Source organism: Hemitrygon akajei, chromosome 7 (assembly GCF_048418815.1).
Source record: "Hemitrygon akajei chromosome 7, sHemAka1.3, whole genome shotgun sequence".
NCBI lineage: Eukaryota > Metazoa > Chordata > Chondrichthyes > Myliobatiformes > Dasyatidae > Hemitrygon > Hemitrygon akajei.
In genome coordinates, this window is record NC_133130.1 from 159,369,513 (window position 1) to 159,397,208 (window position 27,696).

Consider the following 27,696-nt stretch of genomic DNA (forward strand, 5'->3'; position numbering starts at 1 on the left):
CTGCCCCACCCCCCCCCCCCCCCATAATGTCACACTCCTGATCATCGTGTGGAATGCGTACAAATGTAAAGGTAAATTCCTGTAAGTGTCCATGTAGCAATGTGAGGTTAACGTCATTGCACATTTGTGTCTGAAGCAGGCGCCAGGAAGAAGATCAAGGTCAGCATCTCAGTCATCTTTGCACATGGTATGCAACTCCTGATGCTCAGTGTTAAGATTCTGATGCTTGTATTCCCATTTTAGATTGGTGCACCTTTGGTGACGGGGTTCTATGCCTTGGCCTCTCTCTTTACTCTGCCTTGTGGGTGCACCCTTTCCTGTTTCATGTGCTCTCACTCTCTGTCATCTGTTTCCTCAATATTTGCAGCCTTGAAATCATTCTTCCCTGATTGGCAAATTTCTGCCCTTACATCAGATTGCAAGGCCAGTTTGACATCTCAATAATTTTGCACATCGATTACAATGGGAGAAGATGCGGGCTAACCCTCTGAGTGAGCTATTCTGGACATGTTTTCGATGCACAATAAATTGTGGCACAATAAATTATGTAGACCTATTCCCTGTGACTTCTTTTATGTCTCCCCTTTCTGTGGGTAGATGACTAAATTACAGCAAAATGGTGCAAGATTCCCCAGGTACTTCCTCTGGAAATAATCAATAAACCCAGCACGGATGGAAAGCGTGCAGGAAGCCAGCTGGATTCAAACTCGGGACCATTCGCCTCAAAGTCTGGTGCGGATGCTACTACGCTACCAGCCTGCTTTTCAGTTTGGTATTCCTGTTCAAATGATTAATTTCTTAAGTGGCTTACATGCACTTTTTGAATCAGAGAAAATATGTCTTCCTCTTAAACATGTGATGCAGCAATAGTTGTTTTTACCTAATCTTAGAAAGATCAAGTTGTCTGTTCTAGATCTAGAAGGAAAGCGATAATGCAAAATCTTCTGAAAAATAGTCCAAAATTGCCTCTTTAAATGACATATCCCTCCAAACAAGCAACTCAGTCAGCTGCTGTTTTATTCTTGTTAAGGATGTGGATTGGGAGAGCATTCAGCCTCTGTCTTAGTTTAATCTATCAGCCTTGGTTTTGTCATCTATAATACCCATTCCTTGCCTCAGCAAAAATCTATGAATCTGTCTGATAGTTCTCAGTTTCAGATTTTTTTCAGCTGTGTAGAAGAAAAAAATCTTGATGTAAAGTGCAAGGGCATGATTTGAATGTGGGTTATGAGAGATCAGTGAAGCGTCAGTTTGCCTTGCATTCAAATTGGGATGCCTCCTGGTTTGCCAATTGAGTCTGGAAGGTTGGGTCACTGGGTTTCTGTCTGCCAAGAGCTGGGTTCCACACACTGCTTTGATGCTCATTTGTCTTGTTTCAGCCATATGGGAGGCGCTCACGAACAACCTCTGAGTCGTCTAACCATAGCATGGGCCGGGAAAGAAATCGCTCAGCGTCTAACCAGCCAATGCTTCCGCCTCAGCCAGAGGTTGTTGCCAACACAGCTCCAGAGGGGCAGAAAGAACCTAAACGGGAACAACCTGAGAACAAAAAAGCAAAGGTAAAAAGATCACTGACTTCCCTGCTTCTCCAAAATTAACAGACTTTTCCTTTTCGATTATCATCTTGACAACCTTGGTCTCCATCCAAACATCAGTAGGGCTTCTGTTCTCCCCACCTTGGCCCTCTGAAACTCTCCACAGATCCTCCTGACTATCCCTCAATATTTTGTTCCAGGGTTTCCTGGGATGTGCATGGAATGACAAGGTTCGCATTTTAATTCTTAGCCTGCAATGTTCCATTCTAACATAAGACGTAGGAGCTTAGACCATTTGTCTCACTGAGCCTGCTCTGCCATTTGATCATAGCTGATTTATTTTCCCTCTCAGCCTCAATCTTCTGCCTTTTCTCCTAATTAATCAAGAATCTATCAACGCCCACTTTAAATATACCCAATGACTTGGCATCTACAGCCACCTGTGGCAGTGAATTCTGCAGATTTGCTGCCCTTCTGGATAAGCAATTCTTCCTCACCTCTGTTCTAAAGCAACGTCCTCCTATTCTGAGGCTGTGCCCTCTGGTCCTCTCTCTCAATTGGAAACATCCTCTCCCATGTCCGTTCTGCCTAAACCTTTCAATATTTAATAGATAGATAGATAGATACTTTATTCATCCCCATGGGGAAATTCAACTCTTTTTCCAATGTCCCACACACTTGCCGTAGCAAAACTAATTACACACAATACTCAACTCAGTAAAAAATATGATATGCATCTAAATCACTATCTCAAAAAGCATTAACAATAGCTTTCAAAAAGTTCTTAAGTCCTGGCGGTTGAATTGTAAAGCCTAATGGCATTGGGGAGTATTGACCTCTTCATCCTGTCTGAGGAGCATTGCATCGATAGTAACCTGTCGCTGAAACTGCTTCTCTGTCTCTGGATGGTGCTATGTAGAGGATGTTCAGAGTTATCCATAATTGACCGTAGCCTACTCAGCGCCCTTCGCTCAGCTACCGATGTTAAACTCTCCAGTACTCTGCCCACGACAGAGCCCGCCTTCCTTACCAGCTTATTAAGACGTGAGGCGTCCCTCTTCTTAATGCTTCCTCCCCAACACGCCACCACAAAGAAGAGGGCGCTCTCCACAACTGACCTATAGAACATCTTCAGCATCTCACTACAGACATTGAATGACGCCAACCTTCTAAGGAAGTACAGTCGACTCTGTGCCTTCCTGCACAAGGCATCTGTGTTGGCAGTCCAGTCTAGCTTCTCGTCTAACTGTACTCCCAGATACTTGTAGGTTTTGACCTGCTCCACACATTCTCCATTAATGATCACTGGCTCCATATGAGGCCTAGATCTCCTAAAGTCCGCCACCATCTCCTTGGTCTTGGTGATATTGAGACGCAGGTAGTTTGAGTTGCACCATATCACAAAGTCCTGTATCAGTTTCCTATACTCCTCCTCCTGTCCATTCCTGACACACCCCACTATGGCCGTGTCATCAGCGAACTTCTGCACATGGCAGGACTCCGAGTTATATTGGAAGTCTGATGTGTACAGGGTGAACAGGACCGGAGAGAGTACGGTTCCCTGCGGCGCTCCTGTGCTGCTGACCACCGTGTCAGACCTACAGTCTCCCAACCGCACATACTGAGGTCTATCTGTCAAGTAGTCCACTATCCAATCCACCATGTGAGAGTCTACTCCCATCTCCGTTAGTTTGTGCCTTAAGATCTTGGGCTGGATGGTGTTAAAGGCACTAGAGAAGTCAAGGAGCCTTCAGTGAGATCCCTATCATTCTTCTGAATTCCAGCAAGTGTAGGCCCAGAGCCGTCAAACATTCCTAGTGTTAATCTTTTCATTCCTGGATCATTTTCCTAAACTACCTCTGGACCCTCTCCAATGCCTCCTTTAGATATGGGGCAAAACTGCCCACAGTACTCAAAATGTAGTCTGACCAATGCCTTATTTAAAAACTCAGCATTACATTATTGCTTTTATATCCTAATCCTCTCAAAATGAATGCTAACAATTGCATTTGCCGCCTTTATTGCCGAGTCAGTCTGCAAGTTACCTGCACCTCTGATTTCTGAATTTGCTCCCGGTTTAGAAAATGGTCTTTGCTTCAATTCCTTCTCACAAAGTGAATGACTTTGCACTCCCCAACACTATATTACATCTTCCCCTTCTATGCCCTTTCTTCTAATGCATCCAAATCCTTTTGCAAACTTCCTACTTCCTCAGCACTAATTGCCGCTCCACCTATCAGCAACTTGACCACAAACCCAACGATTCTGTCGTGCAGATAGATCATGTATCCTTGAGCCACAGCCTCACTGATGCCCTGCAGTGCTTGCAGCAGAATTTACATTTGAGGAATTGTACACTGTTCCTGGAGGAGAACAGATTAAAAATGTTAATGAAACAAAGGATAAACTGTTTCCATTGGCTAATAGCTAGAGAGCACAGGTTAGACAAATAAGCAGAAGAAACTGGGAAAACTAGATTTTTAAAAAAAATTTGTTTACACAACTGATTATATCTTGAAAGTCCAATGGGAAGCAAATACAATTAACTTTAAAGTCAAGTTTATTGTCATTTAACTATACATGTATATAACATATACAACCATATAAAGTATATACAAACGAAACAAAGTTTTTTTGAACCAGGGAGTAAAGCACAGTAGTACACAAAACACACGATAACTTCATTGAATTGATTTGACTTTATTAATTACATCCTTCACATACATGAGTAAAAATCTTTACATCTCCATCTAAATGTGAAGGTAAGGATAAAATCTACAGACGAATCACACATAAATAATGGAGTGAAGTGCACTAATCTTAAATATTGTAAGGTACGGAACAGTGACACTTCAAATACAATGAGGCCTGTAGTTCAGAACCCTAAAGGCTTGGAGGAAGAAACTGTTTCTCATCCTGACTGTTCTTGTTTTTATGCATCGTAGTTTCTTGCCTGATGGTAGAAAGTCAAAGAAGGTGCTGAATGAATGGGTGGTATCCTTAATAATACTAAGGGCCCTACAGCGTTCCTGATAAATGTCCTCGATGGATGATAGGGAGACCACTATGATCCTCTCAGCTGTCCTTACAGTCCTTTGTAGGGGCTTCTGCTCTGCTTTCATACCAGATGGAGAATCAACTTGTCAGGATGCTTTCAGTGGTGCTCCTGTAAATGCAGTTAAGACGGGGGAGGGAGCCTTGCTTTCCTCAATCGTCTTAGGAAGTGGAGGCGCTGCTGTGTTTCCTTGTCCAGGGAGGTGATATTAAGAGAGCAGGTGAGATCATCAGTGATGTGAACTCCTAGGAACTTGGTGTACTTAACTCTCTCTAAGGAGATATTGGAAAGGGCCACAGATTAGATACAGTGAGTCAGATGGTCACCTCCAACAAATGGACCTTTATGACTAAGTGAGAATAGCATTGAGATTGTACTCCTTTTATTTGTAGCATCAAGTGTGCTGTCAGGAAGGAGATGCAGAAGCCTGAAGGCTCACACGCAGTGTTTCAGGAGCAGCTTCTTCCCCTCTGCCATGTGATTTCTGAATGGACATTGAACCCATGAACACTAGCACGCTACTTTTTATTTCTGGTTTTCTTGTGCTATTGATTTTAACTTGCCTATTTAATAGACATATACTTAATGTAACTCAGTCTTTTCATTATAGTTCTTTATCATGTATTTCATTGTACTGCTGCTTTAAAGCTAAAAAAAATTACATGACATATGCCGGTGATATTAAACTTGATTCTGATTCTGAAGTATTTGTCCTCACTGGTACGTGTACTGGGATGAGGTGGAAGGGGTTGCAGGGAGCGAACAGTATCAAGTGAAATGAGCTTTCTGTAGCCGAGAGAAATTGCTCAGGTGTGTGGAGGAGTGAGTGCATTCAGTTGGCAATAGGACTTGTATTAACTATAATTACTACCTAGAGGACCTTCACTTTCCTGCTGCCTTACTTTTAAGTATCCTTATATTATTACAGAATGTTGGTTCTGGGTATGCAACATTTTTCATTTCAGGCATTTAAGATTCCATTAAAAGCTTTTGGGATACAGCATAGTGCAGCAAAGTTCTTCCCTCCTTTCCTGACATTCCTTACTTAAAGCAACACACACAAAATGCTGGAGGAGCTCAGCAGGTCAGGAAACGTCTATGAAAAAGAGTATTGTTGATGTTTCGGGCCGAGACCCTTCATTACTTTTTTCCTTAGATCCTGCCCGAGATGATGAATTCCTCCAGCATTTTGTGTGTGTTGCTTTAGATTTCCAGCATCTGCAGATTTTCTGATGTTTTTGATTCCTTTCCTAAAACCTTGTTGCCCCTACAAGAATCACATTTATTCTATTTCCCCACACTATCCTCTTTTTGATTATGTGTTCACTAGCACTGTGATTGTACTTGCCTCAAACTTTTCTATTATTTGGCTGTGGGAATTGGATCCTTACTTTGGGGGGGGGGGGGGGAGCAGTAGGTTTTTACAGTGATGGCTCTTTGTCATGTAAAATTAGGCAGTTATTTTTCTAATTACTTTGAAAGTGAGATGACCCATGTCTGCTGCAGTCATGAAAGAAGCTCCAGCATCTTTATATGACACAGTAAAGACACTAAATTTGTTTTTCTCTCTGCCTCAGAGTGGGTGGCTAAGCTGGTTACGGTCCGGCAGGAAGAATGAAGCCCATTTACCAGACGACAAAAATAAATCGGTGAGTGTTTGTTCAGCTACTGAGATGGTGAGCAAGGGAAGAAATGATTCTCCAGCCGTTGCAGTGCTCTTGGCGAGGCTACGCGCTTCATGTGCTGCAGCCTTTGGGATTGGGGGTGGGAACGGCAGCCGGCCAACCCTGAGGAAATTAAACAGGGGAGAGCAGTGAGCAGCTTCAAACTGAGAGTAGCCCAAGGCTGGAAATAATGGGTATAGAAAAGGTGTGTGGACATTGAGAGGGAGGAAGGGGGAGTGGGCTAACCAAAACATCTGAGTGAAGAGGGAGGGAGATGATAAGGACAAGGAGGAGACAGAGACAGCCATGCAATCTGATGGGGGTTGGGGGGAAAGGGAGGCATGAGAGAGTTACTGGTCGGGACAGGGGTGCCTGGTGGAGCAGGAGAGAAAAGATAGAGAGCTGAGGAAAAGAGATGTAAGGTTGTCAGTATCAATAACCGTGCTCCTGTGTGTGTGTGTCTACCAAGTCTGGTGTCTGATCATCCTGGACCTCCTTGCCAAGACTGCATGATAGCTGGTATGAAATGTCCATTGCAGGTTATAAGAAATCATGCACTACTTCTGTTCCTGAGTGGACACAAGTCATTTATAACCTGAGGGACCACATAAGAAAATCTTCAGGATGGAAGTGGCCTCTCTGGTGGGAACTTTTAACTCACTGATTGATGACAGTCATACTTGACCCTGGTGTCTTTGTACTTGTTAGTTTTTCTGCCCTCAAGCAGTGATGCTTGGAGTGGCTGTTTCAGTGTTGGGCGAGGACAGACTTGCATTTGAGTGCAGTTCTCCAGCCCTTGTACTGAAAGCATAGCCCCTGTGTGTGAGATACCTGAGGATTGTTCACCCTGTGCCACAGTAGGTCTTGAGGTGAAGGATGAAAGCAAGAGGTCTGAATTGATTGTCTGTTGTGCACAGATTGTGTGGGATGAGAAGAAGCAGCGGTGGGTGAATCTGAATGAACCAGAGGAAGAGGTAAGCATACAAATAATCCCTTGCTGAATGCCTTTATTGAATATTGGGATATGATAGTTGCCTTTAAAGTGGTGGTGAGCTGCTGATTATTCTAATCAACTAGCTGCTACAGCAAGTAACTAAGAGTCATCCACAGTGATGTTAGATTTAATACACATACAGCAGGCAAAGATGTCAGATCATCTTTCCTAGAGATAGTAGTAAACCAGGTGGGCTTTTACGATACACTTTAAACTGAATTCAACCTTATCATTCAGTGACGTGAGTGGATACTCAAACCTTGTCATGACTGAATGACCTGAAGAATGTTCACTCACCAGGGAAACGGTGAATAGCTTTTAACCGAGCCACGGTCTGCTGAGTTAACAGATCTGAGCCCTACTGACAGTAGGTCATGTTATAATTGGATCAGGGAAATGGAAAATCCAGCTGGGTTCTGTTCCTGGGATGTTTAATGATGACCGTCGAGAACAGGATGTAAAAAAGCTGCCAATGATCACTCTTCACAAGCAGCACAGTCTATTTGTTATGTTACCGTGGCTGAGTGTGAGAGGTTAGAGGAGGTGTGTGACAAGAGCTGGGTGCGGTCAGTGTTGGTAAAAGCGACAAGCATCTGGGAGGATGGATGACTGGAAAATGAGGCAGTTGCTTTGCATGACAAGAACAAGGTCTCTGGAATCACGAGGCCCATTGATTCCAGGTGTGAAGTATGATTTTTGATCTGTGCATCTGCACGTTGCAGCTTGGAAGTTAAACACAAAGTACACTGCTGATGCTGTGGTCAAATCAAGACGTACAAAAAAGCTGGATGAAATCAGCAGGTCGGGCAGCATCCGTTGAAATGAGCAGTCAACGTTTCAGGTCGAGGTCCTGACGAAGGGTCTCGACCCAAAACGTTGACTGCTCATTTCAATGGATGCTGCCCGACCTGCTGAGTTCATCCAGCTTTTTTGTACGTCTTAAGTTAAACATAAGATGGATGTCAGACAGCAGCGTATCTGACCTTTCACTCCACCACTGCACACAGCAGCAGTTCCAGATCATACTAAACAATGAGCTGAGTACAATTCATTTGAATGGCGCTACCAACATTCATTTAAAAAGGGAGGCTCAGATTAAGCCCATAAGAACATAAAACATAGGAGCAGAATTAGGCCATTCTGCCCATTGAGTCTGCTCCGTCATTCCGTCATGGCTGATCCCAGATACCACTCATACACCTGCCTTCTTGCCATATCCTTTGCCCTGACTGATCAGGAAACAATCAACTTCAACTTAACTATACCCACGGACTTGGCCTCCACTGCAGTCTGTGACAGGCCATTACACAGATTCACTACTCTCTGCCTAAAGAAATTCCTCCTTAACCTCTGTTCTAAAAGGTCGCCCCTTAATTTTGAGGCTGTGCTGTCTAGTTCTGGATACCCCAACCATAAGAAACATCCTCTCCACATCCATCCTATCTAATCCTTTCAACATTTGATAGGTTTCAGTGAGATCCTCAAGTATTCTTCTAAATTCCAGTGAGTATAGGCTCAAAACTGCCAAACGCTCCTCATATGTTAACTCCTTCAATCTGGGAATCATCCCTGGGAACCTCTTCTGGACTCTCTCCAATGACAACATATCCTTTCTAAGACATGGGCCCAAAACTTGACAATACTCCAAATATGGCTTGATTAGTGTCATATAAAGACTCAAAATTATCTCCTTGTTTTTTATTCTATTTCCCTTGAAATAAATGCTAACATTGCATTTGCCTTCTTTACCACAGACTCAACGTGTAAATTAACCTTCTGGGAGTCTTGCGCGAGGACTCCCAAGTCCCTCTGCACCTCTGATGTTTGAACCTTCTCCCCATTTAGATAATCGTCTGTACTATTGGCCCTTTTACCAAAATGTATGACGATACATTTCCCAACACTGTTCCATCTGCCACATTTTTGCCCATTCTTCCAATTTGTCTAAATCCTGCTGCAATCGCATTGCTTCCTCAACACTACCTACCCCTCCACCTATCTTTGTATCATCCGCAGACTTTGCCACAAAGCCACCAATTCCATTATCCAAATCATTGACAAACAGTGTGAAAAGTAGCGGTCCTAATATTGACCCCCTGAGGAACACCACTAATCACTGGCAGCCAACCAGAAATGGCTCCTTTTTATTCCCCTTTTATTCTTTTATTTTATATTAGCTTGCCTCCTGCCTGTCAGCTATTCCTCTATCCATTCCAGTAATTTTCCTGTAATGCCAGAGGATTTTATCTTGTTAAACAGTCTTCTGTGTCACCTTACCAAACGCCTTCTGAAAATCCAAGTAAATGACATCCACGGCCTCTCCTTTGTCCACCCTGCTTATTACTTCCTCAAAATAACTCTTAACAGATTTGTCAGGCAACATTTCCCTTTACAGAAACCATGCTGACTTGAGTTATTTTATCATTAGTCTCCAAATACCTCGAGACTTCATCCTTAATCATGGACTCCACCACTTTCCCATCCACTGAGGTTAGGCTAACTGGTCTATAATTTCCTTTCTTTTGCCTTCCTCCCTTCTTTAAAGAGTCTTTTGTTTCACATTATTTTACTTCAATCTGTTATAAATTAACAACAAATGGATTAAAATTTAATTTTAAATTAGATTTAAAGTTACATTAAATATCTATGAATATCATTTTAATTTGAAAGTTTAAATTGACCTTTGATAGCAGTTCCCTGTAAAAGCCCATTGGTGCAATACTGAGATGGGGCTTTGAGTTCTGACATCTGAATCCTGCCCCATTCCCAGAAGAGTCTGGAAATAAGAGTCACGTGGCTTACTTAGCCCAGAATTGGAGAAAGTATTTTCCCTGCTTGGAGTATAAAGTCAGTTGGCTGTTATCAATTATAACCAGGAATTTGCTTCTATTTTTGCAGACCAAACCTCTCCCACCGCCGCCAAGTCTTCCTGTGGTTAGCCATCCCTCCAGTTCCGCTCCCACATCCACTGTCACAGGTAGCCCTCCATCTGTCAACAGGTTCTCCAGGAAAGCAGGTGAGCTTTTGGTTGAGAATGTTTTCCTACTGTCTTTGGTAGGCTTAATTAGTTGCTTGACTCCTGTTTGCACATAATATACTAGCTATTCAGATGTCTAACACCCCTAACTAATGAAGTACTTTTTGAGGAGTGTCATTGTTGTAATGTAGGAAATTTTGGTCTCTACTGAGTCCCAAGCAGAGGGATAGCTTATCGACAGAATACGTAGAGGTTGCGCAGAAATAAACCCTTCGACCCAGTACCATCTAGCCCAGTTTATTCTCTTGGTTTCCCAACATTTCCCCCAGATTTTCTACTCACTCACACACCGGGGCAATTTACATTTGCCAATTAGCCTACAATCCACGCATTTTTTGGATGTGGTGTGGGGGGGGGGGGGGGGGGGGTTGTGACCGGACCACCCAGCTAGAAAGCACAGAGAATGTGCAAACTCCACATAGACAGCACAAGCACAGGAGGTCAGGGTCAAACGTGAGTCCCTGGAGCTGAGCCACCATGCTGCTCCTAGAGAGAAGAAAGGGATACAGGAGAAATCTTACCCTGTTTAAATGTTGTCATGGGATCTTTCATATTTGAAGAGCAAGAATTCTATCTAACTACATTTGTAAGGGATTCTGAACTAAGAGATATTCACTCACAATCCAACAGATGTAGCCCATTGACCCTATGGCCAAACACATGCACCAATTGTACAGACCTGTGGTTCGTCTTGTACTAATGACACTTGGTCAGTGTTCTTTTAGAAGACAAGAATAAGAGGACACTGTTCAACACTTGCTCTTCTTTCTTTTCAGTTGAATGGTGGTCAATCAGTAGTTCAAATTTATTTGCTCTGCTATTCTCTGTATTCCTTGTTAGTCAATAGCCAACAAAAACATTGTGTTCAGACATGAAAGCTACAAATGACTCTAAGCATGCTAATGGATTTGAGTTCCAAATTTCCACTATCCTTATGTATGATTTTCCTCCTAAAACGAGTGAGCTGTTATATTTCCTCTTTCTTTACAACAGAAACAACATTTATTTTGGATTTCCAAGCCCATTCAGATAAACTCCATCATAAGAACTAAAAATGTTGAGAGATGTTCAGCATGTTGAACAGTATTTGTGGATGGAAAATGTTATGTTTTTGGAGCAACACAATCGCTGGAGGAACTCAGTGGATCAGGCAGCATCTGTGAAGAGAAATGAATGGTCAGAGTTTTGGGTCATGTCTATAAGAAGGGTCTTGACCTGAAAGGTTGACGGTTCATTTCCCTCCATTGATGTTGCCAGACTCAGAGTTCCTTGAGCAATTTGGTACGTTGCTCCTGATTCTAGCATCTGCAGTCGTTGTGTCTCCAATTAATATTTTTGGTCAATGATCCTTCTAGCCTGTGCAGTTTTTATCATTGCAAGTAAGAGCTCATTTAGAAATTCACTATTTTCATGGTTGATCCTCTATTTCTGTTCGCTTTTTAATGTGTTTTTCCATCAGCCTATTTACTTTAAATGGACTTTTAGTCATATTTTACATGAATCGCTAAACCTCCAGTTTTTGTTTCTACATATTTGAGTTTCTCATTATTTAGAAAATGTTCTTATTTTAAGTAGACGATTACCTTTGAATCCTGCTCAATTAATCTTATGTTTTCTTCCCTCCATCTCTCACCAAAAACAGGTACAAAAGCTCGTTATGTGGATGTACTGAATCCCAGTGGAACCCAGCCAAATGGGGGTCTCCCACCTCCGGTAGACCTTTTTGCCCCCCTGGCACCAATGCCTATCCCCACCAATCTATTTGTGCCGATGCCAGGTATGTGTTTCTATTTATATGCTTATGTCAGTCAGTGTATCTTGTCTCCAATTTCAAGGGGCTCTTTGTAGTCCTAAAATAGCGGAATTTTCCAATCATGTATATTTTCATGATCTTGCACTAGCCAGTGACTTACAGCTAGTGAAGTACTTAGTAATGTCATTCCTTCCTGCATTAATCTAAGAAAGCTGAATTCCACAAACAAGAATTTCATCAGTTTTTATTTTTGCTTCAGAGTTAAGGATTGGTCCAGGGTATTAGCACTTTACTGCATTACATCAAAATGCCGTGATATATTTTACACCCATCTGAATAAAGCCACCACCTCATATTTATCTCTCAGTTCAGCTTTCTCTCTGTGCTGGATTATCGCCTTGGATCACATGCTGACTCTAAGATGAAAATATCCACCATTGAGGAACGTAGGAGAGATTGCTTGGAGAATGTTAGTGAATTGAAAATAGTCATGTCTGACACAGAAATTCTCTTTGTAAGGATCCATGGATGGGATTTGAAACTCCCACCTTCTGACTCAGCTGATCATGTTCTGGTGCCTAATTTGTTGCCACTCTTGCACTGCTTTGGTCACCTTTCAAACTATCTTGACAACTATCAGAGCTAAACTAATTTTCCTGTTTATCGTTTGCAGGTGAGGGACCTCAGCCTCCTGAAGGAAGCCCAGCAGAAACCTCACAGTCTGTGGAACAGACAAACTCTGAGGCAAATTCACAGGCTCAGGTACAGATTTGCAGAATGCCATCTGCTCAATATACAACATTGAATCTGGGCAACCCACTTCATAATCTTAGAGTCATAGAAAACTACAGCACAGAAAGAAACAGCCCCTTCAACCTGCAGCCAGACCATAGTCCTCCATACCCATTCATATTCATATGAGCATCCTGTTCATATATCCATCCAAACTTCTCTTGAACTTTGAAATCGTTCAACACTCAAACCACCCTCCAATTTGCCATGTTCCCCTTAAACTTTTCACCTTTCACCCTTAACCCATGTCCTCTAGTTGTAGTCTCACCCAACCTCAGTGGAAAAAGCCTGTTTGTATTTACCCTATCTTATAATCTTGTATACCTCTATCAAATCAACCCTCAATCTTCTATGTCCTAGGGGATAAAGTTCTAACCTATTCAAACTTATTTGCATCTTTCCTGTAGATAGAAGACCAAAACTGTACACAATACTTTAAATTATGCCTCACCAATATCTTACGCAACTTCAACGAATTCCCTGATTCCTTTGTTCTATGGCACACCTCAGTACCCTACCGCTCACTGTATAAGACCTTCTCTGGTTAGTCCTCCCAAAGTGCAGCACCTCACATTTGTCTGCTGCATTAAATTCCATCTACCATTTTTCTAGCTGGTCCAGATCCCGCTGCAGGCTTTGATAGTTTTCCTCGCTGTCCACTACACTCCCAATTTAAACCCAGATCTGTGATGTGGACGACAAACAACAACTGACCTAGCACCGATCAATATGGCATTCCACTTGTCTCAGGCCTCCAGTCAGAGAGGCAACCATCTGCTATCACTCTCTAACTTTTCTTGTAAAGCCAATGTCTAATCCAATTTACCATCTCATCTTGAATGCCAAGCAATTAAATTTTGACCAGCCTCCTTAAAGGGACTTCGTCGAATGCCTTGCTGAAGTCCATGTAGACAACATCCACTGCCTCGCCTTCATCAACTTTCCTGATAATTTCCTTGAAAAACTCTAAAGATTGGTTAGACATGACCTACTACACATAAAGCCATGTTGACTATCCTTAATCAGTCCATGTCTATCCAAATACTTGTATATCCAGTCCCTTAGAATACCTTCCAATAACTTTCCCACAACTGATGTCAGGCTCACCAGACTATAATTTCCTTGTTTATTCTTAGAGCTTTTCTTAAACAGCAGAACAACATTAGCTATCCTTCAGTACCTCATCTGTCACTAAGGGTGATTTAGTATCAATTTTGCACTAGTCTCCCACAAGGTCCTGGGAACACTTTATCAGGCCCTGAGGATTTGCCTACCCTAATTTGCCTCAAGACAGCAAACACTCCTCTGTAATCTGGGTAGGGTCCAGGACCTCAATGCTACTTTGCCTGAATTCTATAGACTCTGTGTCTATTCCCCAAGTAATACAGATGCAAAGAATCCATTTAAGATCTCTCCCATCTCATTTGGCTCCACATATAGATTACCATTCTGATCTTCCAGAGGACAGTTTTGTCCCTTGCAGTCTTTTTGCTCTTAACATATCTGTAGAATCCCTTAGAATTCTCCTCCACCTTGTCTGCTAGAGCAACCTCGGGCCTTCTTTTAGTCCTCCTGATTTCTTTCTTAAGTGTTCTCTTGCATTTCTTATACTCCTCAGGTACCCCATTTGTTCATACCTGCTATGCACCTCTTTTTTTTTCTTAACCAGGGCCTCAATGTCTTTCAAACCTAGGGTCCCTAAACCTGTTATCCTTGCCTTTTATTTTGACAGGCACATAAGCGGTCCAATTTTCCTAAGAGTGGTAAATTCATTATTTGTGCTCATTTACCATTAATATTTGCTTGTTTCTCCCCTTCATATCTTGGGTCCATGTTTCGCTGTTCTACGCATTCCAAATGAGATGGATGCCTTCACTGTGATGGTGTGAACCTTGTGTGCTGGTCCCTGATCCTGTATTGTACTGTTAATTTGGATTTGCAAGCTGCTGTGGCAAAAGAAATTTGACTTCTTTCCCCAATACAACCCTGGTCGTTTGTGTTCACCAATTTTCAGATACAGAATGGTGAATGAGGCCAGTTCAGACCCAGCTTTTGTGACTCACTCCTATATATGCTCAGCGCTGTACACTTCCTAAGGGTTGAGGACCCAGTGTTATAATGTCACTGCAACAAAGAGAATGAAAACTAGAGTAATCCTGTCTCTTGTGCACACCCATCCACAATTCCTTCAGTATTAGAAAATGAAATACTGATTGAAGGAAAGAAAACAGGATGGGAACCAAATTTCATAATGCATTACTCTCCCTTTTTCCAAGTTTCAAATATTGATTCACTAAGAGGTCTCATTACTGAATTACTGCAGTGTTCACTAATGTTGCACATTTCTCCTATACACAGTCAACAAACTGACAGGTAGTGGTCCCATTCTCTCATATCCATTACACATTCAATAGATCATCTTTTTTTAAAAAAAAAGCTTAATTGAGAGAGCTTCTTTCCCATTGTTTTCCTGATTAAAAGTCAGGAAGGTGCCTCCTTTTGGTGAGGTTTAGCTTTTGTGATTACAAGTTGTATTCAGCCTCACTCTAATGAACCATGACTTCTTTTTTACTCTAACAAGCATGCGACCCTCTATAATGCTTCTTTCCATTCTGTTACAATCTCTGGATAAAACCCAAGGCATGCTGGAGACCCCAGAGGTGGCTGCACTTGTCTGTAAAGTCTTTGGGATGTAGAGGCTATGAGAAATCCTGCTAAAATGCCCTTATGCTGTGATGCAATGGTGTATTTAATGTTTACCTGTTTTGCAGCTCCCTCCTCCTGCACAGGGAGGCTCCTCTCAAGGAACTGTTCAGTTTTACAACCCTGCTCAGTTTGCCCAAGTAAGTAATTTGCTTTCAGTTAAAAATCAAGTTTTGCTTTGTTGTTTAAGCATTAGTAATGTTAGTAAATGGTGTTTTGAATTCTTGCAATACTTACCATTACAAATATTTAATGTTCAGTTTCAAGACAGGAGGCCATCATTGCATCATGGCCAAAAGATCAATTCAACCTTTTCCCATGTTCCAGCCCTTGAAGATTACACTGTGTGAAGTATATTTTAATGCAGTGAGGGCTTCTGCTTTCTGAGGAATGACAATTTCTGGGTGGGGGGGAGAGGAAATTCTTGCTCTTCCTCTAATCTGTGTACCTTGTTGCCCCCGGACATCTCTCCTCCCACTGTCTAATTAAATTTAGAGGGTTTTTTTGCACAGGCAACCAAAACCCTTTTATCTTTAACCTGTACTCACCTGGTTATTTGATGGTAAAATGCGGAGAGAGAGAGAGGTCAAATCCACTTTGTACCTGCATGTCAGAATTTGAAGGATTAGTAAGGAGGGGCTTTACTCTGTGTTGGGTCTGGTGATATTCCTGCCTAGGAATACATGACAGAACAGTCTAATGATCTGTACTTTTGTTACTAATTGACAATATGACCTCTGATTTCCAGCCCACAGCCAGCAGCACTGCAGCTTCGAGGCCAGGACGGTTTGGGCAAAGAAAATACCCAACGTTAAAATAAAACAAAACCTGGAAGAAATCCTGGAATAAATAATACTGAAAACACTTAACGGAATAGATGCTGATGATGTGTTCTAGCATTTGCAATTACAGATGATTAAACCAGATGGACGTGTGATAAAAATCAATAAATTGTAAGGGCTTCAGGCAGAACCATTTTTGAGCAAAAAAAAAATTATTCGAAGGACTGAAAATGAAGCTGTATTTTTTCCAGATGTAACCAGTTAAATAAATCTAAGCTTGTAAGGTGCTGAAGCTGGAAGGATTATGGTCACATTGGATTGTGCTTTTAAAAGAAAACACTTACCTCCTGAATGTGACTGTAAATGTCGAGAATGTCTACTATGTCAAATTGGCATAAACAGATGTTGACACATCCACAAAAGCCCAGCTCAAAATTTTAAGATGGCTGTAACATTTTTCAAATGAGCAAAACGTATTTGAGAACTTTTTTTGTGGAGGTTTTGGAATGGTCAGTGCGGGAGGGCTAATGGATAGAAATGATAAAAAGATTGTTTCCGACCATTTGTATTTAGGTAATATATATAAGGCTGTTGTAAAAGAGTACTGTATAGCCAGAGCCACCTGTTGTACATTATACTTTGAAATATCTGGAGTACTGTGTGAATAAATTTTAGCAGATGTAATATAGAAGTTTGTTCTCTCTCTCTCTTATTCTAGAAGATTGTGTCTCAGGACATGGGAGGAGGTGGTTAGAAATTCCAGACTATTTGAGAGGCTTTGGGGGAGATGCCCTCAAAAGATCAGTCCCTCAAATTCAACAGTGTTCTTAAAGTGAGATGTTCAGTTGTCTGCCAGACAGCAACTTATAAAATCATCATGAAAATGACATGCAAATTTGGAATCATGATGTACAGAATGAATTCAGCTGCCCTTTAATGTGATTTTCCCCTCTTTACCCACTTGCCTCCAGCTAATTCCCCAGAACCACTGTCTTAACTGTATTCCAATCTTCCTGTTTTTGATTCCAAAGAATTCTCTTGTGAAGACTACACAATATTTCAAATTCAGAGGTTTTCTTGCCTAAGGAGTTTATTTTCTTATGTTATAAGGATGCACACTGTAAAATGAAATAAAATATTTTGCATTCTGGAACACCTAACTATTTGCCGGGATTGAATTTTGTTTGTAAGACGGTAACTGCACCTCCACCAAAAGTCCTCCCCATTTAAATACATCTGTTTTCTGGAGCAGGAGAACAAGTACACAGCCAAGATACGAGGGGTGATTGATAAGTTCGTGGCCTAAGGTAGACGTAGTCAATTTTAGAAAACCTAGCACATTTATTTTTTATTACATTTACACACTTAGTCCAGCGGTCGTGGAGCATATGGATCCCTTCTTTGTAGAAGTTGGCGTCTTGGACCTCCAGAAGTGGTCCACAGCATGGGGTGATTGATAAGTTTGTCACCTAAGGTAGAAGAAGATGAGTTATTAACTTCAAACTTTCTGCATTTTCACTCAGAGTTGAACTGCACGTGCGTGTAACGAGAGCTGTATAACTCATCTCCTACCTTAGGCCATGAACATCATTCACCCCTGCTGTGGACCACTTCTACAAAGAAGGGATCCGTATGCTGCACAACCGCTGGACTAAGTGTGTACATGTGGGAGGGGAATATGTTGAAAAATAAATGTGTTAGCTTTTCTAAAATTGACTCCTCCTAACTTAGGCCACGAACTTGTCAATCAGCCCTCGTACAGATGTTCTGCAATCCATTTGAAACCTACTAACTTGGGTGCAAAGCCATCTAGTTCTAGCTATGAGAAATGATGGGTTCAAAGCTATCTTGTTCAGGAAGAATTTGAAGGAGGGATTCAAAACTGAGACATTTTTGATAAGTTAGTTCCAAAGAATAAATATTGGTGTGCACTGAAAATTAGCTTCAAATGTGTAGAGTAACATACAAATATTGTAGGAATTATGTAAGGGCTTGAAGAGGGAATGCGTGTAGCCGAGATAATGGTGCAACTATCAGAACTACTGCCTTGCAATGCTAGAGACCAGGATTTGATTTGACTCCCGAGTGCTGTCTGTGTGGAGTTTCCATGTTCTCCATGTGATTGGGTGCCCTGGCTTTCTCCCACTTACCAAAGTTGTGAAGGTTGATAGACTGATTGCCACTGAGAATTGCCCCTCGTGTGTAAGTAAGTGGTAGAATCTGGGAGCAGTTAATGTGAATGTGGGGAGCAATAAAATGGGATTAATGTAGAATTAGTGTGGATAGTGGTTGATGGTGCTAACTAATGGGCCAAAGTTGTTTTGATGCTGTATCTGTCTATGACCCTAAGAAAAGTGAGAGGACATTAAATGAAGACGAGCAAAGGAGCAAGTATCCGTTGGAAGGTTAAACTATCTTGTGTAGTGACGTTTAGTGGAATTTGTCTCATATCTCTAGGCACAGTATTAAAAATGGGAAAATCAATTAGCTTCTGGAAATCCAACAAAGACAAAAAAATCATAAACATGGAAAAGATCTGCAGATCCAAAGTGCTGGATGAACTCAGTAGGTGAGGCAGCATCTATGGAAATGAATAAACAGTCGGCATTTTGGCCCAAGACTCTTCATCAGGATTGGAAAGGAAGGAGGGAAGATGCTAGAATAAAAAAGTGGAGAGGGACGGGAAGGAGGATAGCTAGAAACTGCTAAGTGAACTAGGTGGGCAGGAAAGGTAAAGGGCTTGAGTGGGAAGGAATCTGATGGGAGAGGGGAATGGACCATTGGAGGAGGGGACCGAGGGAGATGATAGGTAGTGGTAAAGAGGCCAGAGTGGAGAGTAGAAGATGGGAGGGGGGGGAGGAATTTTTTTTTAACTGGAAGGAGAAATCGATATTCATGCCATCAGGTTGGTGGCCATAAGGGTGGCCTCATGGCACAAGATGAGGCCATGAACTGACATGTCAGAACAGGAATGGAAATTGGAATTAAAATGTTTGACCACCGAGCAGTTCTGCTTTTGTCAGATGAAGCAGAGGAGTTCGACCAAGTGGTCCCCCAATTTACGATGGGTCTCAATACTATAACAGGGGCCACATCGGGAGCACTAGAGGCAACAGATGACCCCAGCAGTTTCACAGGTGAAGTGATGCCTCACCTGTAGGAACTGTTTTGGGGCCCTGAATGGAGGAGGTGAGTGGGCAGGTGTAGCACTAGCCTCTTGCAGGGATGTGGTGGGGAGTGGGGGGGGGGGACGAATGGACAAAGGACTCGTGGAGGGAATGATCCCTGCGGGGAGGGCGAGGTAAAGTTATTTTTGGTGGTAGGATGTTTGGATAAGATGGAAGTTGTGGAAAATTATGTGTTTAATGCAGATGCTCATGAGGTGATGAGTATGGACAAGAACTCATCACTGTTAAAGCAGCAGGACAATGGGGTGAGTGTAGATTTTCAGGAAATTGGTGCGGGTGAGGGTAGCATCGATGGTGGGGGCAGGGGTCCCCATTCTTTTAAGAAGGATGATATCTCTGAAATGAAAGCCTCATTGTGGAAACAAGAGCAGTGGAGACCAAGGAACAGAAAAGAGAGTGGCAATTTTACAGGAGACACGCTGGGAAGAGGTATGGTGATGATCAGTAGGTTTATAAAAGATGTTTGTTGACAGTTTGTCTCCAGAGACAGAGAGATCGAGAAATGGAGGAGAGATGTCAAAAATGGACTAAGTGAATTTAAGGGCAGGGTGGAAATTGGAGGCAAAGTTGATGAAATTGATGAGTATGAAGCAGCACCAATGGAGTTGTCAATGTAGCGAAGGAAGAATCGGGGAGCATTACTGGGGAAGGCTTGGAACATGAACTGTTCTATGTAGCCAATGAAAAGGCAAAGACAAAATGCTGGAAATACTCAGCAGGTCAGGCCATATCCGTGGAAAGGAAGGTTGCAATGTGCCCAGATGCAAGATTAAAGAACAACGCCCTGTCTTCCATCTGGTCCTGTTGCAGTCTTCCAATTTTGAAACAAATTCTCTAACTTTAGGTGATTTATTCACGTGTATCATAACCGGCCAGTGCAGTTGTAAATCATGCATCTATTTTGCTCTCTCCGTTAGCACATCCTTGCTATTTTTAAAACATCGTCATCTAACTCCCCATTGACTGCAGGACCTATACAATTTATCCCCAGCAATATTGTTCTCACGTATCTGAGATCACCTTTTATCCAATCCATCCTTATCTTATCTACATCTTAGTAGAAACTTGTTTTCCCTCTTTCCCAGTTATGATAAAAGATCTGTTTCTCTTCCCATTAAATGGAGACTGACATGGTGTTTCCAGCATTTCCCATTTCAATTGAAAGCTATGTTTGTACAATTTCTCTCAAACAATCCATTGATCTTGTTTCATAAATTCTTGTGATCTGTTCACTTACGAGTTGATTGCATGCTCTTCCTCTAGCATCCATCTACTTTAGTGGTAACCAATGTAGCCATTTAATTCACAACCTATGTTTCACAATAGATGCTGGAACACCCAGAAGAAGAATGTGCAAACTCCATTTGGACAATTGGAAAATGGGACTGAATTAGTGTAAATGACTACTTAATCCAACTGTTGATACTTAAGGATTATTGGCCCAGTATCGTTCCTTCGTTCCTTTTCCCTTATGATGTTTTTAACAATTAACATTCCCCCCACACCCCCCTAATACATGCAATGTCCAATTCTGGTTTAGATTGTTTCTGCAGATTTCCTGCTATAAATGGCGGGGAAGTGTTGCAACTTCATACTCCCTTGCTAATCACCCATGAGCCCAGCATTGGAATGTCTTTGGGAAAGCTGCTGAGGGTAACATATTTATTTATTGAGATAATGTGGAGTAGGCCCTTTGAGTCGTACTATCCAGCAACCCCTGATTTAACTGTAGCCTAATCATGGGACGGTTTACAATGACCAATTAACCTACCACCCAGTACATCTTTGCACCGTGAGAGAAATCAGAGAGAACACAAAGCTCCTTACAGGCAGTGGCGGGAATTGAACTCAGCTTGCTGGTACTGTAAAGCATTGTGCCACAGTGCTGCCCTATGTTTGCCTGAGTTGCTTTGTTTAACATGGAAGAATGTCAGCAAACAGGTCCATCATGACCTTCAAAATGTGGGTAGCCTTAACTACCCTGGTACTTGTACACATCCAGGTGAACAACCACAGGGTTGTACCCCATTATCCAGTGACAGCAGCTCATTGCATTTTGTACACCAAGTAAAAGACTGCACATGACTATGTTATATTTCATCAGTGACACAGACCAAATTAACAGATGGAAAACTAAAAGCTTCCCTGTTTAATCTGTATTGGATCAAGACTTTTGAAAATTCTTGCTTGTGTGTTGGATTGATGCTTATGCCAAATCCATCAGGGCACGAGGGGTGACAATCATGGGCAGCGGGGGCATTAAAGTTCAAGCCTCTTTGTACATGGACAACATTTTCGCCTCCTGCTCAGACTCTTTGTTGGTCCATGGATGGATCAGCTTATGTTTCAAGTCTGAACTGGCCTCAGGAGTCCAGCATCAACTGCAGCAAGAGTAAGTTCTTTGGCAACTGGTACAACAGCTCCCTTTATCATTAGGTCCACTTAACCGAGTCTGTGGGCTTCTGGTTCTGAGGAGCCACAGAATGTGGCAAGAATTAGTTGGAACAAATGGCTATGATGAAGCAAGCTGGGAAAATAGTAGTGGTCGCTCTTGATGGCAGGAAGAAGTCTGGTTATAAGGTGGAAGGTGCTCTTGGTGTTGATGTTTGTGGCACAGGTATGAATCAGCCTATTTTCAAGCCCCAGCAGTTACCCTATTCATCTTGCATTTCATCTGAACATCCAAAGTGGATTGCATCCTAATGGTCAGTTTTGTGTGTGTGGCTGTATGTGCTATTCTCCATACTCTGGGCAGCTGCATAGGAGATCCCAAGGATGCATTCTGAAATAAGTAAAGTCGCTTTTATTGTCATTTTGACCATAAACTGCTGGTACAGTACACAGTAAAAACGAAACAACATTCCTCCAGGACTCTGGTGCTACATGAAACAACACAAAACTACACTAGACTACGTGAAACAACACATTAGACTCCAGACCTACACGGGACTGCATAAAGTGCACAAAGCAGTGCAATAATTAATAAACAAGACAATAGGCACAGTAAAGGGCAAATTACAATATAATGAATGATGTAAATGTCAATGTAAACAGTGTTTTAGCAGGAATTGAGAAAGAAATGAGCAAAAATTGCAAAGGGAGTGGAGTGGTGTTCAGTTGAGTGTGTGTGTGTAGGTTGGTGTCAGACTTGACTGGGAATTGAGGAGTCTAATGGCTAGGGGGAAGAAACTGTTACACAGTCTGGTTATGAGAGCCCGAATGCTTCAGTACCTTTTGCCAGATGGAAGGAGGGAGAAGAGTTTGTGTGAGGGGTGTGTGGGGTCCTTCACAATGCTGTTAGCTTTGCGGGTGCAGCATGTGGTGTAAATGTCTGTAATGGCAGGAAGAGAGACCCTGATTATCCCTTCAACTGACCTCACTATCCGCTGCAGGGTCTTGCGATCCGAGATGGTGCAATTTCCAAACCAGGCAGTGATGTAGCTGCTCAGGATGCTCTCAATACAACCCCTGTAGAATGAGGTGAGGATGGAGGGTGGGAGATGGACTTTCCTCAGCCTTCGCAGAAAGTGGAGACACTGCTGGGCTTTCTTTGCAATGGAGCTGGTGTTGAGGGACCAGGTGAGATTCTCCTCCAGGTGAACCCCAAGAAATCTGGTGCTCTTAACGATCTCTACCGAGGAGCCGTCGATGTTCAGCGGGGAGTGGTCGCTCCGTGCCCTCCTGAAGTCAAAAACAACTGCTACTGGAAGGTCATCAACTTGACGAAAGTGTACTCTATCCTGCTGGAAACACTGCTCCACACTCTATCCTGCTGGAAAAACTGCTCCACACTCTATCCTGCTGGAAACACTGCTCCACACTCTATCCTGCTGGAAACTTGCTGCTTCACACTCTATCCTGCTGGAAACACTGCTCCACACTCTATCCTGCTTGAAACACTGCTCCACACTCTATCCTGCGGGAAACTTGCTGCTTCACACTCTATCCTGCTGGAAACACTGCTCCACACTCTATCCTGCTGGAAACACTGCTCCACAATCTATCCTGCTGGAAACACTGCTCCACACTCTATCCTGCTGGAAACTTGCTGCTTCACACTCTATCCTGCTGGAAACACTGCTCCACACTCTATCCTGCTGGAAACACTGCTCCACACTCTATACTGCTGGAAACACTGCTCCACACTCTATCCTGCTGGAAACACTGCTTCACACTCTATCCTGCTGGAAACACTGCTCCGCACTCTATCCTGCTGGAAACACTGCTTCACACTCTATCCTGCTGGAAACACTGCTCCACACTCTATACTGCTGGAAACACTGCTCCACAATCTATCCTGCTGGAAACACTGCTCCACACTCTATCCTGCTGGAAACACTGCTTCACACTCTATCCTGCTGGAAACACTGCTCCACACTCTATCCTGCTGGAAACACTGCTCCACACTCTATCCTGCTGGAAACTTGCTGCTTCACATTCTATCCTGCTGGAAACACTGCTCCACACTCTATCCTGCTAGAAACACTGCTCCACACTCTATCCTGCTGGAAACACTGCTTCACACTCTATCCTGCTTGAAACACTGCTCCACACTCTATCCTGCTGGAAACACTGCTCCACACTCTATCCTGCTGGAAACACTGCTTCACACTCTATCCTGCTAGAAACACTGCTCCACACTCTATCCTGCTGGAAACACTGCTTCACACTCTATCCTGCTGGAAACACTGCTCCACACTCTATCCTGCTGGAAACACTGCTCCACACTCATAAGCCTACTCTTGTATTCTGCATTTCCTTTACTTGTCCATATTTCAGTTTTCCTTTGCTGGATTCTGAAATGTTTCTTGGTTCCCTACATTTGCAACACTAAGATAATATTAGGTCAAAAGTAAAAACCATCTCTTGAAGTTCTCGTGATAGCTACAGGCAGCCCATGTTTCTGACCCTTCCTGTTATTGTAGCAATATGGGATGAATTTTACTTGCAAACTAATTTTTAAATGTCAGCTATTTTTCATTTACCTTCAGATCTTCTATAGGTGTGTGGTGGAAAGTGTGCTGACAGGCTGCATTACAACCTGGTATGGGAACACCAATGCCTTTGAGCAGAAAATCCTACAAAAGGTAGTGGATTTGGCCCAGTACATCACAGGTAGAACCCTCCCAATCATAGAGCACGTCTACAGTGAACACTGCTGTAGGAAAGCTGCATCCATCATCAAAGATCCTTACCACCTGGGCCACGCTCTTTTCTCACCGCTGCCATCAGGTAGAAGGTACAAGTGCCTCAGGACTCACACCATCTGGTTCAAGAACAGATACTAGCCCTCAACCATCAGGCTCCTGAACAAAAGGGGATAACTACACTCAATCTATTTCTAATTTAAGAACTCTTTATCTTTTTATTTCATCCTCATCATTTATTACTATTTATTTATATTTGCATTTGCACAGTTTGTTGTTCATTGATCCTGTTTACAGTTCCTGTTCTATAGATTTGCTAAGTATGCCTGCAGGTAAAAATATCAGAGATGTATGTGGTGACATGTATGTACTCTAATAATAAATTTTGCTTTGATCTTTTGAGCCTCACATTCACTTCTGTAGTGTTTACCCCAAGTAAATGTGAATGTGTCTTAAAACAATCTAAGGTCGTTATCTTTGTAGTCATTGTTTTTATTTGGAGCCTAGCTCTTCAGAGCCTGTTAGTGGAATCACATGTAATTGGTTCTCATATAGACCGTGATATCGGGATCTTTTCTCATCACTGCTGAAAATAAGACCATAAGGTTCAGGAGCAGAAGTAGGCCATTCGGCCCATCGAATCTGCTCCACTATTCAATCATGGGCTGGTCCACTTCAAAATACGTATTCAGTTCCTCTGCCATCTCTGCATCTCTCATTACAATATCTCCAGTGTCATTTACTATTGGTCCTATATCTACCCTTGACTCTCTTTTACCCTTTATATACTTAAAAAAGCTTTTAGTATCTTCTTTGATATTAGTCGCCAGCTTCCTCTCAGAATTCATCTTTTCCTTCCAAATGACCTTCTTAGTTTCCTTCTGCAAGTTTTTAAAAGCTTCCCAATCCTTTATCTTCCAACTAGCTCTGGCTTCCTTGTATGGCCTCTCTTTTGCTTTTACTTCACTTGTCAGCCGCAGTGGTGTCCTTCTTCCCTCTGAAAATTTATTCCTATTGGAATATATCTGCCTTGCACGTCCTTCATTTTTCACAGAAGCTCCAGCCATTGCTGCTCTGCTGTCCTTCCTGCAAATGTCCCTCTCCAGTCAACCTTGGCCAGTTCCCCTCTCAAGCCATTGTAATTTCCTTTATTTCACTGAAATACCGACACATTGGATTTTATTTTTTCCCTCTCAAATTTCAAAGTGAACACGATCATATTGTGATCACTGTTTCCCAAGGGTTTCTTAACCTTAAACTCTCTTATCACCTCGGGATCATTGCTCAACACCCAATCCAGCACAGCCAGTCCTCTAGTGGGTTCAACAACAAGCTGTTCTAACATGAATGTTCTGAATGTCCTTTAGACATTCTACAAATTCTCTCTCTTGAGGTCCAGTACTGACCTGGTTTTCCCAATCCACTTTCATGTTAAAATCCACAATGATTATCATGACATTGCCCTTCTGACACGCCTTTTCTATCCCCTGCTGTAACTTGTAATCCACATCCCGGCTGCTGTTTGGAGGCCTGTATACAACTGCCATTAGGGTCCTTTTACCCTTTCTTAACTCAACCCATAAAGAATCTACATCTTCCAATCCTATGTCTTCTCTTTCCAATGATTTAATCTTGTTTCTTTTACACAGAGCCACACCACCCCCTCTGCCTACTAACCTATCTTTCTGATACACCGTATATCCTTGGACGTTCAGCTCCCAATGACAGCCATCCTTTACCCAAGTTTCAGAGATGGCCACAACGTCATACTTGCCAATCTGCAGCTGAATTTCAAGATCGTCCATTTTATTTCTTATGCTACGTGCATTCAAATATAACATTCTGTCCAGTACTTGTTGTTTTCTGTTTTAACTGCACCACGTCTCTATTACCTTGTAACACATGCCACTGGCTTTGATTAAGCCTCATCTCCTGCCTGTTCTTTCTATAATCTCTGTTGTATCTTTATCAACAGGAAATGTTGATAAACCTCAGAACTGGGCAGGCATCACAACCTTTGAAGCTCATTCTCACGGCTACAGAGAACAGAATCTAAATTACAGTATAGTATAACCAGCACATTCATTTTCACTCCCTGACTTCAACGGTCCCTTGGAGCACGACCTTGTTATCAATTTGGTCTTCTATCCTGCAAACTGTTCTCATGAACACAGGCCACCTGAACCTCAAGCCTGCCGGACTAAGACTTCCGTAATGTCATCTTCAGGATCTCCACAGCTTCCTCGTTCGAGTTCACGTGTTTTTATCCCTCGAGTATGACCAGTTCCAGAGTTCTTAAGGGCTTCGTGGAATGAAATATCAGCAGAAGTCGCCACCCCCCCCCCCCCCTCCGATGCATCGCGGTGTCGGGATCTCAGATTTCACTTCTAGGAAATTCTGTTCGCTCTTGATCTGCACACCCTGGTTGCAGATGTGACTGTTATGAACCCATTGGTTGCCGCATACAGTAGCAACCCCCTCTTCCACAGTCCCATACCCTGCCACTGTTCTAAAATATTTATAGAAAATGTTTCTATCATGCTTACTTAATCTCACTGAAGCTTCTTACTTCGCTACAATAAAACGCAGAACACTATACTAAAACATCGTATACAGTACTTATTTCAGTTTCCAAAAATCAGTACTTCTGCGATCCCCGGGGAACGCTCATAACAGCTAATCTGTTTATACCTGCTCTCGCATTTGAGAGAGAGGAAGAGGAAAACGTTTACAATAATAAACTGGTACTTGTACTAAACTGGTACTAAAATTTATTTTTGGTTCGAGAAGTAACTGGTTCTCTGGCAGTAACAGCCAGTTGACAGGGCTAATAAGAATGACCACTCTAATCCCTAAACTGTGTTTTGTTCAGTGGATACAGGAGAGGATTCTGTATTCCTGGAGGATTAGAGTCGATCTTGGAAGGCTGAGAGAGACTCTTTCCTACGGTCCAGGCTTCCGGCATATCAACCTCAGGGGCATGTGTTCCCGAGATATGAGCTGCCAGCTCCCTTTCTCCATTTGTGCGCCTTGAGCTCCAGGATGA

The 27,696-nt window shown here is 42.5% G+C and overlaps 1 protein-coding gene across 8 annotated transcripts in view; it reads left to right on the plus strand.

Moving 5' to 3' along the window:
* sec16a (SEC16 homolog A, endoplasmic reticulum export factor) overlaps positions 1-17,475 on the plus strand; it is an 82,895-nt gene extending 65,420 nt beyond the window's left edge. For 3 of the 8 annotated variants that reach the window (XM_073052308.1, XM_073052313.1, XM_073052315.1), the window contains 9 exons: positions 137-187; positions 1,380-1,559; positions 6,168-6,239; positions 7,172-7,228; positions 10,147-10,264; positions 11,928-12,062; positions 12,712-12,800; positions 15,602-15,673; positions 16,282-17,475. In XM_073052308.1, the coding sequence (XP_072908409.1) occupies positions 137-187; positions 1,380-1,559; positions 6,168-6,239; positions 7,172-7,228; positions 10,147-10,264; positions 11,928-12,062; positions 12,712-12,800; positions 15,602-15,673; positions 16,282-16,353 (846 nt within the window). In that variant the 3' untranslated portion in view covers positions 16,354-17,475. Of the gene's footprint in view, positions 1-136; positions 188-597; positions 1,560-6,167; positions 6,240-7,171; positions 7,229-10,146; positions 10,265-11,927; positions 12,063-12,711; positions 12,801-15,601; positions 15,674-16,281 lie in introns of those variants that run through there. The other 5 variants (XM_073052310.1, XM_073052314.1, XM_073052309.1 and 2 more) reach the window with 4 other exon arrangements.
* Positions 17,476-27,696: the final 10,221 nt, after the last annotated feature.